Below are 17,817 nucleotides of genomic sequence, written 5' to 3' on the forward strand. Positions count from 1 at the left end.
ATAAAATTATACACATATATCATATAATCACTTCAGAATTTGGTTAGCCAATAATATTGCATTAATTGAAACAATTTTTTCTTGAAAGAGATTCACTAAGAATCTACAGTAGCTACGTAAGTTCCTAAGTCCACCATTGGCTGAATATCCTAGTTCAGGACTTCTTGAGAACAAACACAGCTAAGGATGATGGCTCAATCAGTTAATCAATAATTCAAGCCAAAATAAATTATATTTTCTATCCCAACTTATCAGCAGTTATCGTCTTTAGACATATACCTATATACATATATATGACAGCTACTCAAAAGGATCTTAATAGTAAATGAAAAGAAATATCACTTAATGTAACTTCAGCTAAAAGAAAACAAAAAACTTGATGAATAAGAATAGCAGAATCACATCCGGAAAACAAAAACATTAAAATCCTAGAAAAATTAGAAACAAAAGCTGAATTCAGAATCGCTAAGTCAGACATTTGGATAATTAAAAGAAAAAAAAAAAAGCTGCTCAATGCTAAAGTTCATACTGGTCTTAAGCCATCTTTTTGTTAGTCTTGCAGATCAAGTGAGATGTAAGATAACTCTCTGACCAGAGGCCTTTCAGTGATGAGGACAGGAGCAAAGTTAAGCAGTGATGGCTTGAATATTAACTCTAAACACCAAACTAAGTATTAAACCAAGTCCAAAGTACCGTATGTTTTGTTTAGTCACTCTTGCAAAAATTACATATCTATATAAAGAGTTCTTCATCTTTTTTCTTAAGAAATGTTTTATAGAAAGCTTTATAGACCACATTCAATAATTGTGTGTGTGTGTGTGTGTGTGTGCGTGTGTGTGTAGGGGCAGGTGGATATATATGTATGTGTACATCTATGCCTTTCTTCTCTGCTAGAGAAACATGTCTTTTTTATTCACAATGACTTCTTTCAGTCTGCTCCTATTGAAATCAAGACCTAATTTACTTTCAGTCAATAAAATAGAGAAAATGGGCTTTGTGACATTCCTAAGAAATAATCATTTCAGAATATTATAATATGCAGGTTAAGATCCTCAACAGTGGCTAAATATTATGTCAATTTCTTTTTATCAACTATCTGTAGCAATTTCATTTTTAGTGTTGAGTGAGCTTTTCCCATTATTTCTCTACTTGGAAATGTATTATTTTTTACTATCGATGAAAAGAAATTAATATCAAGATATAATTTCATTATCACATTATGTTACAAAATAGTGTAAGTTTATATTCCATATTCAATTTTTATTTAGTCTTAGCTGACATTATTTTTAAGTGTTGCACATACCGTAAATTAAATGTGTAAGAAATATATTTGCTTGTGGGTTATAAGTCTAATCCAGTAACTATCAACCTTTTGCCAAATAGTTTGTATTGAAAATTAACTTCTTAAATTCTCATAATAGTTATGAGGCTACCTTTCACACTTGATTAAAAAATAATAACAACAATACAGATGCATATACACACAGTGACAGGGAAGGTGACTGGTCCTTCCTAAAAAGTGTAAAAATGTGGAAAACAGAAAATGTGCCCATTTCTGGGAATATGGATAGAATTCCTTATCAGCCTCATTTAAAGCTGCCTTCAAGGATTGTATTAAACTTAATTATGAAAGATTACAAACGAGATGATGTGTAATTGGTACCAGCTGCAGTTCGTATTGGAAAGCATCAATACAACTAGAATTATTTATTTATTTTTATTTATTTACTATCCAAATGGCAGTTCTAGAACTCATAGGGATAAAATTGACTTTATTACTTTTTTCCCATTGAATTAAAAATTCTTCTTTACTTAACAGGAGAGACAAATATCCTATTTAAAGAATACTTTTCACCCACAAAGAACCCCAAAGATGAAGCAACACAAAGCCATTTTCTTTCCCCTAATTAGTAGCTTATTTTTTTTTATATCATAATTAGTGATTGGAGACCGAATTCTCCTCAAGCAACTCCCTGCATTTTATTTTTTTAAATCTCTATCCATCTCTGTTTCTAATTTCTTGTCAAGATTCTTCATTAGATATTTTTCTAAAAAGCAAAAGAAGGGCGAGGTGGAAAAGCAGACTTCACCTGGGGAGGGCGGCTGGGTGGTGTGCTTATCAGGGGGGCAGGGCCCATAGCCGAGGCAGCATTCAAGCTCCTTTCTCTTTCATCCTGGTAAATGCGATCTCTCTCAGCCTCCGGTAACTGCAAGAAATTCTGCATAGCCCGAAGGTTTACCAGCAAAGACTGGGAGGCAGTCTTGGGGTCCTCTTCCTTTCGGAGAATTTCTGAAAGCAAGCCCTGCAGGGAATGAAAGGCACTGGATGAGTGAGCTTGCTCCTGTTCTCAGCCCAGCCAGCAGTGATCCTTCCCTTTTCTTCTCCACTCTGTTTAGAAAATGAACAGTCAGAAGCATTAATTCTACATACGAATATATTAGTTACAATTGAAGTGGTAGAGAAGAGAGCCTCAATTGTATTCTTAATTTTATTAAGCATCTGCTTTACATATAACATAAACTGAAACTGCCTAATTGGTCTCCTTCCTTTGAGTAGCTTAACATGCCATGAAATCTTTCACAGAGAGACGATGGAGGGAAGTTAAGGATAAATGAAATGCTCATAATACAACAGTATTGAACTGTATAGTTCTCAAGCTGCCTAGACAAAGGCAGTGGAATGCCAACAGCCCAATATGTAAAGATACAAAGCCAATTCTAGAAAACAGAACTTTCAAAGAAAATACTACTAGAAAATGAACTGCAACATATTAGAAAAACGAATTTAAGGAACGCATCATCTTAGACTTTTGCTGTTTTCACCGACAATATTTTAAGTTATTCTGTGATTTTTCAAGTTATTAAAATCAATGACAACTGATTCTTTCTATTTATCATTTAAAGAAACTATTCACTGACTCCTCCAGGTAACAGGTTGAAATTTTGAACTTCAGAAACCATAGATTAAATTTGAAATACATAACCCCTTTCCCACATTACACAAATCCATCAAAGCATGCCAAGGAAAAGAATATTATCAAATTCTGTAATTATCAAATTTCTTGAGGCATAAAAATATTTATTAGTGACAGAAAAAATTTACAAACCATTAGTAAACTCCTTTAAGGTATCTTTCTCCCCAAATAATATGGCACTTTTTTTTTTTTAATTTTTGGAAGAATGCTTTAAAAAAATGGGTGGTTTTCCCCAATTTTGTTTAAGGGGTTATATGAAATAGAAGGATTAGAAATTTTTTCTGTCCCTTTGATAGGCGCTGGCAGCCCTTACCTCTTCAATCTTATACATGAAATAATGCCGGGAATACCAAGGCTCGTTTGCTTTCTACATTTGCGAGAATATCTGTTTATCACAATATAGCTAAGAATAAAATGTTGTCAAGATTACTATACAGTTTGCAATTTTCACTTTCCAATAACCCTGCAGAAAGGGTGAAAGGGTATATTTGAGAAAGGGAAGGTGAAGTGTCATGTCAAAATAATCAAGCCCCAAGGTTATGACAATTGGGTTTTTTCATGGTTTCCTAAAAGTGCAAACCTAGATTTGTCCCCAATTCCTCAAGGTATAATGTACCATATTGCCCAAATGTAACAGTTGGGTGCAGACAGTATAAACACACTACCCATTTTAAAAATGATTTATTGACTATTAAAACAGAGCTTCCAATAGGCTCAGGGGGCCTAAGAGTAAATTTTAATGTCTCACTTGGTGTATGCAACTGAAGTCTAGAAAACAGACCCAAACTTTCAGTTTCACCATGAGAAATGTGCCTAAAGAATGAAGTACAGTAATACCTTGGTTTGCGAGCATAAATCATTCTGGAAACAAACTACTCGTATTGCAAGACATTGCTCGTGTACCACGTTAAAATGTATTGGAAATGTTTGCTTGTCTTGCAGAACACTCGCAAACCACGTTACTCACAATCTAAGGTTTTACTGTATATGTATCCTTTTATTTTTAATACTGATAACTAATGGTGCAATTGTGTTTAAACAAGACAAGACAAAATATCCACTCAATTTAACTGAAATTCAGTCAAACAGGCAGTCACCCAACATTTAATTTGCAGAAGGCCAACTAATTAGATTGACTGTGTTTTTGATGTGTCACATTGAAACTAAAAAATACAGGTCTCAAAAAAATGTTTGAAAATAGGTGTAAAATAATAATCCTTGCTCTCCACTCTTCGCTACCAAATGTTACATAGTAAAAAGTGTGCTTGCAAAGTAATATATATTAACTATAGAGAAGTAGATAGATAGAAACATACAGTATACATATAGAATGTTACAAATTCCTTGAGTATAATCTGATACTCATTTTTGTCATCTTAGTACAATGCCTACTATGTAAGTGTTCAATAAATATTTACTAAGTGGATTAATTATGTCTATTCAGATCATAAAAGGAAAAAATTGCAAATGGATGATAGAAATGTAAAAACAAGATATGCTACCTATGGGTAAATTCTAATGGTAATTATTTATTTATTTAAGGTAAGCCTTCAATGAAAAGTTATGCATCATTCTGTAAGATGTTTATCTATGTTAAGTGTTCAATAATTTAAAAAATAGCTTAGGTCAAAAGAGAGCCTATAAACATTTAGGGATGTTATCATATTTGGGAAATTTGAAATTAGACATTTACAAATTTCAAATAACAAAATAATAACATATCATCTCTTTCTACTAAAAATATTTCCTGAGACAGCAGAGAGCTATAGTGAGAAAAACAAACACATGAAAATATATATAATAATATTCTCTATCAAGTCTTGCTAACGTAAGACCAAGTCATTCCTATATGGCATAAAGTAGAAGATAGTAGGTCATTTGGGAGAGAATTTAGAAATTTCTTTACCCATATTTGGAATGTTGGCATGACTTCCCATTTGAGCATATAAAGTGGTTTAGGGGCAAACATTTTATTTCCACTTAATTATTCAACTGGAGCAAGTGCAGTTTTTCTGCTTGTAATATGTTGAAGGTCTAAAGTGATATCTCAAACCCTGGAACATTTCAAAGAGCTCTAAGACAGCCAGTGTAGACATCTCAGGTGTTTTAGAAATCTTCTGGGGTTTTTAAAATTTTATTTTATTTTTTGGCCCAAGCTTTCAATGAGGGGAGTGCCCCCTGGTGGAAATGCTTGAAAATATTGTTAGAAAATGTTTTGATTAGAATGTGTTAATTACCAAAAAAAAAAAAAAAATCATGTCACTTGAGAAAAATTCTGGATGCAAAATGACTGCTATTAGAATCTGGATACGGGGACAAATGTTTTGGTCCTGTTGAGGTTACTGTTACCTGAACAGTTGCATTTATGGAGTCAAGATGTATGTGGCCCCTGTTTCCTATTTTCCATAGTTGAAAATACAGTTCAGACTTGCCAAGTTAGGTCAAGGTCATCTGTAGTAATCCCTCGTGGAGGTAAGTAGGAGGGATCTCTTACCAAAAATTATTCTTCACGCTAAAAAATAATATGTCAGGATCATCATATACCTACTTGCTATTTCAGAGAATATGCTAAAACACCAGGACTAAAATATATCATCAATATTGTGCACCATAGGTGTTCAATAAATTTGTTCAATGAAATTAAACAAAATCATTAGCCACTCTTGTTTCTGAGAAGAACTTGCAAATTTGTATGTTCTGCAGTAAGTTACCAGCTCCTCATGAATATTTTTATTGGGAATGAGAAGCTGCTTTTCATTGGGACTTCATATCTTCAAATAATTTGATATGTGCTCTATATGTGGAAATAAAAAAAATGATTCTGCATTGTCATCACATGGTGGTTGAGAATTCTAATTTTTCCCATCAAAAAGTGAAGTTACTGATGAATTCCTAAACCTTTTTTTATGTTCCAAACAGAGTTTACAAGTTACTACAAGTAAAATTCATTAGTAATTGTAAAAGAAAGAAAAAAAACTTCCAATAAATATTATCAGTACTTCCAAATGCTAATTATGAATTCTTTAAAACAGCAGATAAGCGAAAGAGACTGCCAATCTGCACAAAAAGCCTGTCTGGCCTCCCGTTTGTCTCCTCTTTGAACATAATCACTGATTCAAATAGATTTTATCAGTTTCATGGAACTTCAAAGCCCTCAAAAGGAAAATATGATTTGATAAAACCTCCCTTCTAAAAAGAAAATATGTAGAATATTCTTCAAGGCTACCTGCCTCTGCCGTTTGGTGAATTTTTAATCACATGTCCAGGTGAAAGACTATTTTCAAACTCCACCTACTAGGCTGGACTCGTGCCAAATATGTTCTAAGCAGACACATTTATCTCTGTCATTTGGGAGGCTAAACGAGAGCTGTCACATTGGGGTAATAGCACCTTTTTACCTTTTATTCAATACTGATATGGATAGTGGACTTTTCTTAAATTACACTGTGAAGGATTATAGAAACACAGTAGCAATTTCTGTTATACTTAAGCAGGCAAATTTCTCTCCACCACATAATTTACAGAACTCAAATTCAATAAAACATTACATGATGGTCCATTACTGTTATCAGTTTTGAATAATCCATCTTCATTCTTCATTTTACTGGAAAATAAAGTGTGCCAAAGACAAGAGGAGGGGGGAGGAGGAAAAAAGGCACAGAATGGGATTAGAGTTAAACTCTGGGTTTTACTTTTTTAAAGGCACTAAAGAACATATTTTCTTCTATCACAACCTTTAATAGCAATAATACAGAGAAGTGAATTGGAAAGTATAAAAAAGTATCAATCTGGAAGCTTCGGCAATTATTTTTAGCCATAGGTTTCCATTAAAAAGATATCAAAGAGGCATAACTGAATGAATGACATATGCTAAAAGCTGGTGTCTTCAGTAGCAATTAAAGAACATATGCCCATCAATTCAAAAGGGGAAAAAGTCCTTAAAACAAGTAATAATATAAATTTCACCATAAATTTTCAGAAAAGGTAGACTTTTTTCTTTAATAGTCATGTGTGAAAGTCTTAAGAGAAGGGTTATGATTTAATTTAGGACACCCAATTAAGACAATGAGAAAATTCTCCAATTAAGAATTAAAACATGAAATCCAGGATTTTAAAGTTAGAGCTGTCAATGACCAGATTTTCTTGTCATAGTAGCATTATGTATTCTATTTATGTTTTACCACACTGTTTAAAGGGCACCAATGTCTTCACCTGATCATATATAACTGCATTGGTATGTACGTATTTTACATTAATTTTTTAAACTTGGAATTAGCATTGCACATCGTAAGAAGTGCACACAATGTGTGATGTGCGATTTAACTCTGCAGAGCTCCTTGTCTATACATATGCATTAGCATGTGTATTTTCGTACTCCACACTCACACCATACACGCTCACTCTGCACCTGCTTTTACTGAAATGCATACACTTCGAAATAAACACACTACATGCATTCATATGAATGTATAATCATTAAAATAAATGCAGCTGTGCGTGTGTGCACGCGCATGCATGTGTGTGGTTTTTAGCATGACCACCTAAAATACATGCACACTTGAGTGTTCAAAAGCTAGTTCCCCAAAAGTGAGGAATTTAATGTACATGGAAAATTACTTAGTTAAATCAAATAGCTTCAAATGCGGCCCAACAGCCACTCTGACTGAGGAATACCGATTAAAGGTTTAAAACCAAACTCCTCTATCACCCAGGGCTCCAAACAATATTTTGGTAATGACTTTTTCTAAATTGGCTATTATTAATAAACAGAGATGGGTATCAAGCCATACCAGGTTTTCATTCTTCTCTCATCCTCTGAAAAATAACATAACTGTTTTTGATGTTAACCACAGAGATGACTGTTTTTTCAAAGAGATTAATATGGCATAAAAAGAGAGAGAATTCGGCCTTTTTATCTAGTAACAAATCCTACATATATTTATGGAATTTGTCAATGTGAGAAAGGCGGAACAAATAGTCAGTTCTTTAGAGTAATGGCTGTGACATCATAACCCCAGAGAAGGAAAACAGTACCAACGGGTGGTGACTTCACCCTAGTCTCCCTCAGCTGGACTCTTGTCATTCCTCAACCTACAAAACACACTTCCCTCGATGCTTTAAGAAATAATTTGCTCAATTTTTAAAATGCTTATTATCAGTAAATCTATATGTCATTTGTGTCTATATCAATGTTGTCTTTGTCTGTGGGCTTTTAATGCAATTCAACAAGCATTTTATTGAACTTTTATGTACAGACCTGTCTATTTTTTTGCCCAGTACTGAGAACTACTAGCAGTTGCTGCTCTTTACAAAAATAAAGAAAGTTGCCAGAAACAGGAGTATCTAGAAGGCTTTCATTCATTCATTCATTCACTTAATTTTTAAAAAATAATTACCCTCCAGCTGAATTTGGTACCATATTAAATTTACCAGCTAATAATGAACACCTTTTTTTTTTTAAGTTGTGAAAATACAGAACTAGCTAAAACTCATACAATTTTAACCTGACATAACGTTCTGCAACCACTTTTTTAAAAATAGGCAAATTATGTACAAAAAACAGATAAAGAAACTGAAAATAAACACTGAGTTAAAGGCTTTGTCAGGCCTCCTAAATTTCAATCCAGTTAAGGCAAGCCAAAAATAAGTCACAGCTGGGATTCTCTTAGGTATGGAAACTCTGCCAACAAGGAATTAATACTAGATTATTTTCGTACCAGAATTTTATTCTTATAATCATGCAATAAGCAAAATAACTTACATGTGAGAGGAAAGTGTGAGTCAGGCCCCCCAAAAAAACTGACAAAAGAAAGAACAGTGGTATAACAAGTAAGTTGAAAGTACATAATGTCCTCATTTTAATCAAAGTTACACGTTCTGTGTGTGTGTGTGTGTGTGTGTGTGTGTGTGCGCGCGTGCGTGCGCGCGTGCCTGGGCCAAAAGTAAACACCATATATACCATAGTAGTTTCCAAAAAAAGAAATTAGAAATCCTCTCATTCACAGTTGAATAGAAGTTGTTCAGGACTTTTCAAATATCTTTCTCTCAGGGCTCTCATCTCTTCTGTCATTATTCCCCTTGTCTCTCTGACCCTCTTCATTGAGGATAATATCTTCACAGGAATTTGCCCTGGAGGACAAAGGTGTGGCCCCAAGGGGTACAGGCAGCTCTCTGTGAGGAGTCTGCAGACTAAGGTTTGCAGATCAAACTTACCCCAGGGCCTCTTCAGGAGGTTGGGAAGAACACTAACAATAATGAAAGAGGGAAGGGGACAAAGCTAAGACACATTTTAGGCTAGTTAAGTTATATATTTTTTCTAAATGGCTACTCGGAATTAAATGGCAGAAATTGCTATGGAGTCCCAAGATGTTTTTTTGTTTGTTTTTTGTTTGTTTGTTTTTAAGTTGTAGAGGAATTATATGTTCATGCTTGATATGGTAGGAACACAGGAAAGATAGTAGTCTTCAAGCCTGACATCCTACCAGCAACTTTTCTCAACCTGCTCTAAGTCTATGATTCCATTATGCAAAAGCATAGGTAATGCCAGTTCGAAACATTTTTGATATTTAATTCATCTTTCAAAGCCCCTAAATTAGGATCTCTTTGTACACACAGCTTTCTCTTGGTAAGGAGGGTTATGACAGAGAAAGTAAGGATAAAATTTGGGTACCACCAGGAACAGACACTATGATCACATTAAGAGAAAGGACATTACTACCAAGTAAAAGAATACACATTAGTATAGATGGGACTAAAGAAATAGACTAAAGAACCACTGACAAATAAAAAAAAACTGACCTGAGTTCTGTTAAAAGCCACCCGTGCAAAGACTGCCTGGGAGATTCCTGCTCGTTTCAGTTCATCGCGTACCCACTGGTAGATTTCGGAAGACACCTCTGTGTTGGTTGAAACCTGTTGCTCCAAAGGCTTATTCATAGATCTACTGACAGGGGGAGGGTGGTTCAAGTATTGTTGGTTTAAGGACTGCTGGGCTAAAAGTCTATTCACTGCATACTGCTGGTTCAGCAGCTGAGCCATCACCAGCTGCTGGTTGACCAATTGAGGACTGATGGGCGTTGACACAAGCCCAGGGTGCAGGTTTGGAAGAGGGGTCCGGACCGAGGGCTGGCTGCCGTGGGAGAGCTGCGCAGGGGACGGAGGCTGCTCGGCTGTGTTCCCTGGGACAGGCTGCTGGCCAAAGTTGACATGGTTGGCACCTTGCTGGGATAGTTCAGAAAGACTATCCATTTCAACTACAATGCACAAAAAGTAAACTCACGTTAAGGCAACGATGATGGGTGTTGCGAGGATTTCTGATCATTTTTTAAATAGAAACAGAAGGCATAGGACACATCAAAGATCCAATTAAATGAAGAAAATTTCAAGATGGAACTCAACCCACTGTGTTTTTACTTTCCCTGTCTGTACAATTCCACAACAATTAAATGTGGGACAGTACTTCTGATCTAATTTTATTTAGATTTAAGGCATGAAATCTATTATTTTCAAATTCTATATACTAGTTTTGGGGTCAAACTATTATTCATTCTCATTACCCCAAGAAGGCTTATCAGCATTGTTTACTTAAAGATAGCTTCTAGAAGAATGCCATTTACTTACTGGCAACTAGGAAAAAAAAAAAAAAAGCTGAGCTAAGAAAAGACATCATATGCAACTAAAGAAAAAAAATATATACAAATATTTTCTCATGCTATATATTAACTGTTATTACCCTAGGCAAAAGGTTTGAAAGAAAAACAGATGATAAAAAATGTTATGTACGTTCAATTTTACCCAGACATGAATATAAAAAAAGTAATCAATATAATAAATAATGAAAGTGGTCATAATGATAAGTAATAATAACTGAGTGCATATTGAGCAGTGGGCTTTAGTTTCTTATAGGGCTTGCTTCATTTCATTCTAACCATCATGGGCAGCAGGTACATCTGCAAATATTTCTTAGAATGAAGCACATGATTTATTGTATTGCAAGCCAGTCTACTCCGTGTTGCTAAGACCCCAATGTTTCTTGAAGAAGCTAAGGCTATCACCAGATGATAAAGACAGTCTTTCAAGGCAGGGGCGTGGAGTTGCTCTGGTACAATGGTGATACTGTCACGATTGTGCAATTTATTACCACCTACCCAAGATGAATGCTTCTCCCTTGGCCAGATTCCACATGTGCACTGGCTGAGAGTCAGCCCTAAGTGTGTCAAATGCTTGCTGCTACAAGGAGGAGACTGGTTTCATGCTCTTGACTGGAAAAGCTGAGCATGATGCTGTAAGGAAACAGGTAAGCCTTTCCAAATAGCACGCCATACTTCCTAAGGATAGACTGGATTTTAATCATCATTGCTCACTTCACTAAATATTCAGGTTTTATATTTAGAGGAACTTATCATAATGCTATGATCACTGATGTATGCAAAATATAACTAAGAATTGGGGAAGAAACCTTCCATTTCTACCAGTGATATCAGCCCAAGTGGGCCATTCACAGGAAATAGTAATTCAAGCAATTATTCCAAAAATGATGTATTGTCTTCATTATAGCTCTAAGCTATAAACGGCAAAGAATCTGTTTTGGTAGATGGATGGTTTTGCTTCAAATATTAAAAGCTAAAACATGCTCAAAATTTAGGTTCTCTTGTCGCTTAAAATCTTTAGGAGGAGTTATTGTTGTTGTTATTAAATGAAGGTTAATAGAAGTAAATAGAAATCGATTTAAAACGGGCATAATGCTATGCATATTAAACATCCCATTCCTATAATATTTTAAAATATATTATTTGGAAGGTACAGGTATGTGAAAGAAAACATTAATAGAAATTAAAACATTACCCTTCATCACAGTGTTTGCTTTTGCAAACGCTAATAAACTTATAGGGAGAAAATGTCATAATCTAAATGCGAAGGTACAACACACAACTTTTATCTGTCATTTTACACTGTAGATAATTTTAATGTATTTCCTGAGTAACAAATATTGATGTAAAGTTATATGTTACAATAGGATGCTAATTGGATTTAAAAGTTTAGAAATGATGCAATGATTCTTCTGGTATATATGTGAAAGCAGTACACTCACTAAAGTGCCTACATGGGGGGCTGGGGATTAGGGATATAAAAATCACTGGATCTCAAGTGTGGAAACTATAAATACAATTTAATTTCCTTAAAAATTGGATGCAGAAACAGACACTTTATTTTTCTCTGGAACAGAAACAAAAAAACATAAAAGCATCATTTGTCTCTGAGAGAAACCACAGCTAATATTAGTGATTCCAGGCCTGGTTAGGTCTTCACTGAGATGTTAAAAAATGACAGCTCCTTTCCTCACGTCTCGATTTCCTGCCCGTCTGACAACCAAGTCAGTTTGGCTGATTTAAACACAAACATTTATTGAATTTAATTATCTCATTATACTCATACCCACTCCCCACCCTCCAAGAAACATTCTAAATTGATCTCTAATTGGGCAATCAAAAGACCTGGCTTTAGATGTGACTTTGATAAACCTCCAAATGACACGTAATGGTATGTAGCCACCGCGGCAACGGTTTTTGCTTACCCATCATATCTTTTGTCTTCTTGAAATGTTTGTACCACCTTCCAAATTCTTGACATTTTGCTGCTGAGACATTTGCATAGTAAGTGCTGTTCACAATGGAAGAAATCATACTCTGCATGAAGAGGGGAGAAACATTTGTAATACATAGCGGCACAAGATGGAACACAGAAAAGATTTCAATTGTGGAAACTGTCTTTTTTTTTCTTTTAATTAACTGAGTACTAATACATTTTTGTTTCACACTTCAATCTAAAGCTTCGACTTCTTAAAATTCATTAAGTAGATCATCAAATGCTTCTTTAAGTCAAAAGCATCTGACCACTGAGACCAGTCTCAAGCTATCAAACCCACCGGCTTTGCTCTCGTATGTAAGGAACTTCCATCAGTGTCACCTATTCCTAGGCTGACAAACTTCCACTGATCCCAATAAATCCAATTACGTGAAGACGATTTTATGATTGCAATTCACAAGTAAAAGCTACTTTGAGGTTTAGGTACTCTACCATCCTTGCTACTCAAAGGATGGCCCAGGGACCAACAATATCGGCATCACCTGGCAGCTTCTTAGAAATCCGTAATCTTCAGCCCACCTCAGACCTACTCAATCAGCACCTGCATTTCACCAAGATCCCCGGGGTATTTGGGTTTGCATTAAAGTTTGAGAAACACCACTTGCACTTTCCACTCCTATTGTTTGGGTTTCAATTAGAGATGCATTAACTGCTTTAACACTGTTCAAAGGTTGGCTGACCACATTTAAGGTAAAAACAAACTATTCACAGAGATCCTCTACAGACCAACACACATTCTACAATCTTGTTGCTAGCTTCACCTACAGTAAAGGTTGAGTTTTGAATTTCGAACCATAAAATTTTTAAATATATACATTTCATGCTTACTAAATTTGTCAAAGATACCACAAAAAAAGGACCTATTTTGTCACCTGTCTTCATCTTGCTTTTAAACAGTCAACAGTTTAACATATAAAAATGAGGACAAAAATGACAATGATTTTCATGTATTACTAGGAATTTTTTTAAACTCATTTTCAACAAAGAAAGTGTTTTCTTCCTAGCAAATTTTGGTTACGGTAATTTCAGTGACTTAACTCACATTTATGTTTAAGCATAACACCCATATTCTCTAATAGCGGCTAAATTAATTTGCAACTGAGTCTTAGGAATAATTCGACTTTGGAGTTCCACTCCTATGTGTAGAAATATGAGACCTTACATTTCAGACTTTGGCTGGTCTATGGTGAAATAGTTTACAGAAGGCAGCACTGTTTGGGAGGCAGCGAACAACCAGAAAAGCCAGTTTGGGGACCAAAGTATTTTTATACATTTTCTTCTTTTAGCTACTTCTAGCTTAAGTCCCTTTTGGTTCTTACAGAGTCTCCTGACATCCGTTATCAGTGTTCATTTTGTAGTATGAATACATTCCCATAATATGTAAACCCTGGGGATCCTTGAAGAACTTCCAGTGAAGAATAAGCAAAAGTTGCATTATTTATGTAAAACATGGCTATCTTTCCTAAGGGCATTGTGGCATCTATTTTTTTTTCTGGCACTTTCTACTTTATAGTCCTTTTCCCACTTTATTTCTTTAAAAAGACATTCTTAATGGCTCATCATGCCCTGCCATTAATCCAGTAGCTTGCAATTTTACTAAGAGCCTTCCTCAGTCCAGAGTACAAAAAGATACTTAGCAAGGTTGCCAGAACCAAAGCCAGAAGATTACCTGATCCAGTTAACAATCTGTCAGCTTCCATCACCCTTACTCTATTGTAATAATGGATCAATAAAGTCAGACACTAATAAAACTATTGAGATTGCTGATGGATAACGGTGATTCTGAAAATGGATGACAGTTGATGTTCTTCCACTTTGGTCCAATTTTTAAAAAATTATTACTCTTATGCCTAGACATTCTGGCAGTTTCTTAAATGTTAATATAATAGTACATATAAATTTTAGATGTAGTTTATGTCTTAATTTTCTGAAATGTTTGGAATATGTGGATTTTGCTGAGGTTTCTGATACCCAGTCTACTTCAGTTTGCCAATAGTTCTACATATCATGTTTGCTCTTCGCTGCACACCTACTATGTGCCTCGTTGGTACTAGGGATACTAAGGCAGATAAGACAGAGTCTCTGCCTATAGGAAATTTACCATCTCTTAGAAAGACAAATATGTAAATAGATCATTTAAATTTAATGTGAATCAGTACACCAAATAAGAACAAAATATATGGGGAAGGGGAGAATCCACACACAGTATAGGAAACAAAAGTCTGAAGTATTTTCATGAAACTAAAGCCCATATGTAATAGTGCTATGTAGTTCATTATCATCCGTATGTGAAAAATAATATCCATATGGGCATGACCATCGAAGCTTCCCCCTGCCCTTGTCTAACCCTCAATTGGCAGGCTCTGTCCTTAAGTGACTTTCTGGATACTTTCTACTCTGTCCAGTGCTGTGCGCTAAGGGAACTCTGATTAATGTAAATACTAGCCTCAGCAAGGCATCAATAAAAAGGTTAACCCTACAGGTTATGATGCATACCAAAGCAACTTTTTAGATTATCTATCTTTCTGCGCTTTGGGGGGCCTGGCAAATATTTCATAATTCAGGTAACTTGGGGTCACTTCAATTTTATTGGAATAATATGCAATAAATTTCACACATCGCCACTGCAAGACGCTTTCTCTTTTTCCTCCTGTGATAAAATCCTTATTGAAATCTTAGGCATGGCACCTGACAGGACTAGTGAGTTTCAAGGGCAGGGAAGAGAGGTTTCAGGATCTTATGGGGCCTACGGCATTTGAAAAAATAATATTCTGTAATCTTAAAGTTGGAAAATCATAAAGAAACACCTATTGTTTTGATAGTACAAATAACACAAAGTCATGGTTGGTAATATTTTCCTTGGTGGCAGGGATGTACAGAAGGTAGACCAAGATCATGTTTTTAAGGACACAAGCTTGGGATTCTTATGTCAATCAAAAGGAGACCTTAATTTAAAAAGATTACACATGTCTGTGAGTTCATGCAGGTCTGGGTTCCATATAACTTTCCAGCCCAAACGCCTGGCATATATTAAATAAAGACTAAATGTTCATTTGATGAACAGGATCAACTAAATGTGCATTCACGTCTAAGATGTACCACATACTAGTTGTGTGACCCTGGTCAAACTGCCTATTCTATCACAACTCCTATCCTAAATGGCAATGATAGTAACATTCACCCCATGGGGTTATTCTGAAGAGTCTATTCATTCTGGCATTATTTTTTCACTCATTCAGGATATATTTATTGAACTCCTACTATGTGCCAAGCACTGGGCAAGTCACTAGAAAAATAATGACTTGATGAGACATACTATCTGCCTTTGGAAAAACAATAAATAAAACAATGAGTGTGATGCAATTTGCACAGTGCCTGGAACATACCATGTGTGGACTTAAGAGATGTTAATTACTATGACAACCCAACCCTCTGCCACCACCTCCTAATTGGGCTTTTTTTTTTATTGTATGATCACATTTTGGATCAGCTGTAAGTAACAGAAAAGTATCAGATAAAATTTTCAAATGATATATTTTAACTCAATACATTTTCTTATGAAGAATGAGGGGTGTACTAATTATTATTAAGTTACAAGTCAGGTCAAGTGGTAACAAGGGGAATACACCAAGGAAAAAGGAGTATTTCTATTTGTGGCAATCGTCCAATTGGATGGCTAGCTCCCAAAGTTGGCCTGTATTTGGTAGCTGACATCAAGAGGACATGCGTCACTTCCCTCACTTGGGTGACTGACCAGTGAGTGCCTTCTCCCGTCTCTAGCTAACAGCTGCTCATCTGAGGGTATATTTCAGGTCTCCCCACTTCTGCCTCCTGACGTCACAAACATCTCACACACAGCACCACTATGGCACTTGCCATGATGTTGCTTTTCCACTAGATGGTGAGCCTTGGGTCTTATCTCCAAATAGTGGGGACTCATGAAAGAGCTGGGCACACAGTAGGTGATCAGTAAAAGGGCACGAAAATAAGCCATTACTGAGGCTACCAAAAACCCTTTCTTGTTTTTTCCTTAAAGGTCAAAGGTAAATGGCAGCTTAATTGTCAAATGAATCTTTTAAATTCATCACTTGTTGTTGTCACAATAAAACTCATAGTTTAAAAAAACATCTATTTATTTGCAAGAGATCCCTTCCCAGGTTTTACAAAATGCATCCACATGGACATTTCAGAAGTCGCAGGGCTCAGTAGTTCTGTCATTCCTGTTCTCTTGTTGGTGCCTGTTCACAGGAGCTCTCCAAAGCCATTTGAGAAAGACACAACTGGTATCACAAGTTTTCCTACTCAGTGGCCCGTCTGTGTAAAACATCAATGTTCAGGGAATAAAGTAATCAGGCTGACAAAACTCAGTCGGTTTAAATCCCAAGTTCAAAATGCTATACACAAAACCAACCAATGAATAGGCCACAGCTCCCAGCCCAGGGAAATAGAATTGGAAAGTTGGCAGAAATTGGCTGTGGGTCCCATAACCCCAGTGTGACACGATACTCTCATCATAGGAGCCAAGTTGTAAGCTTTTCTAAGATCCATAAAGCACATGTCTACTCCCTATGAGGAGCTTTGGTTCTTTCTGGGAGTCTGCTGAAGTTCCGATCTGAAAGAATGCCATCTTCACAGAAACCCCGGCACTCTAGAATGATACCATCTGCCACAAGCTGAGCTTCCTTTTCAGCCAAATACATTATTTATAACCTTTCTAATTGTGAAAAGGTAAGGGTGGAAATTTTCTAAAGACTGACTTAGATATAGTTAGAACATTCTGAACCTTTGCTCTAAAATACTGCAGGTCTCTAAATTTGAAAAACAAAAAACAAAACAAAAAAACAGAAGGCATCGGTGGAGGTTACATAATTTTTCAAAATGTTATATCCTTTCAAACCTCTGCTAGAACAGGACATACACTGTAGGTATATATTTATAACAGATTCAGAAACTAAAGGAAGATGGTTTTATTTTTCTCCCTGGTCATCTTAGTGGCCAGTTGAAGAGGTTTGGAGGTGAGGCCATCTGAAAAAAGAGGTTCATCAATTGAGGAAAGGCAGTGATCTGATTACCTTAAAATTGCTTTGTTGTGCCTTTAACAACAACAAAAAAAACCCACCCCAAAACAATGCTAATCAGGTTATTCAATCATTTAAACCAAAACTGTTCATGCTTTTCTGCCAAATCAACCAACCAC

The 17,817-nt window shown here is 35.6% G+C and overlaps 1 protein-coding gene across 6 annotated transcripts in view; it reads right to left on the reverse strand.

The window, feature by feature from the left end:
* The window catches only part of SATB1 (SATB homeobox 1), an 80,019-nt gene that overhangs the window by 38,965 nt on the left and 23,237 nt on the right, over positions 1–17,817 (reverse strand). For all 6 annotated transcript variants that reach the window (XM_019667384.1, XM_019667386.1, XM_019667388.1 and 3 more), the window contains 3 exons: positions 12,550–12,661; positions 9,774–10,228; positions 2,091–2,303 (listed from right to left, as the gene is read on the reverse strand). In XM_019667384.1, coding sequence (XP_019522929.1) covers positions 2,091–2,303; positions 9,774–10,228; positions 12,550–12,661 — 780 coding nt within the window. The remainder of the gene's footprint in view (positions 1–2,090; positions 2,304–9,773; positions 10,229–12,549; positions 12,662–17,817) is intronic.

The sequence above is a fragment of the Hipposideros armiger genome, unplaced genomic scaffold (assembly GCF_001890085.2).
Source record: "Hipposideros armiger isolate ML-2016 unplaced genomic scaffold, ASM189008v1 scaffold_495, whole genome shotgun sequence".
NCBI classification, from domain to species: Eukaryota; Metazoa; Chordata; class Mammalia; order Chiroptera; family Hipposideridae; genus Hipposideros; species Hipposideros armiger.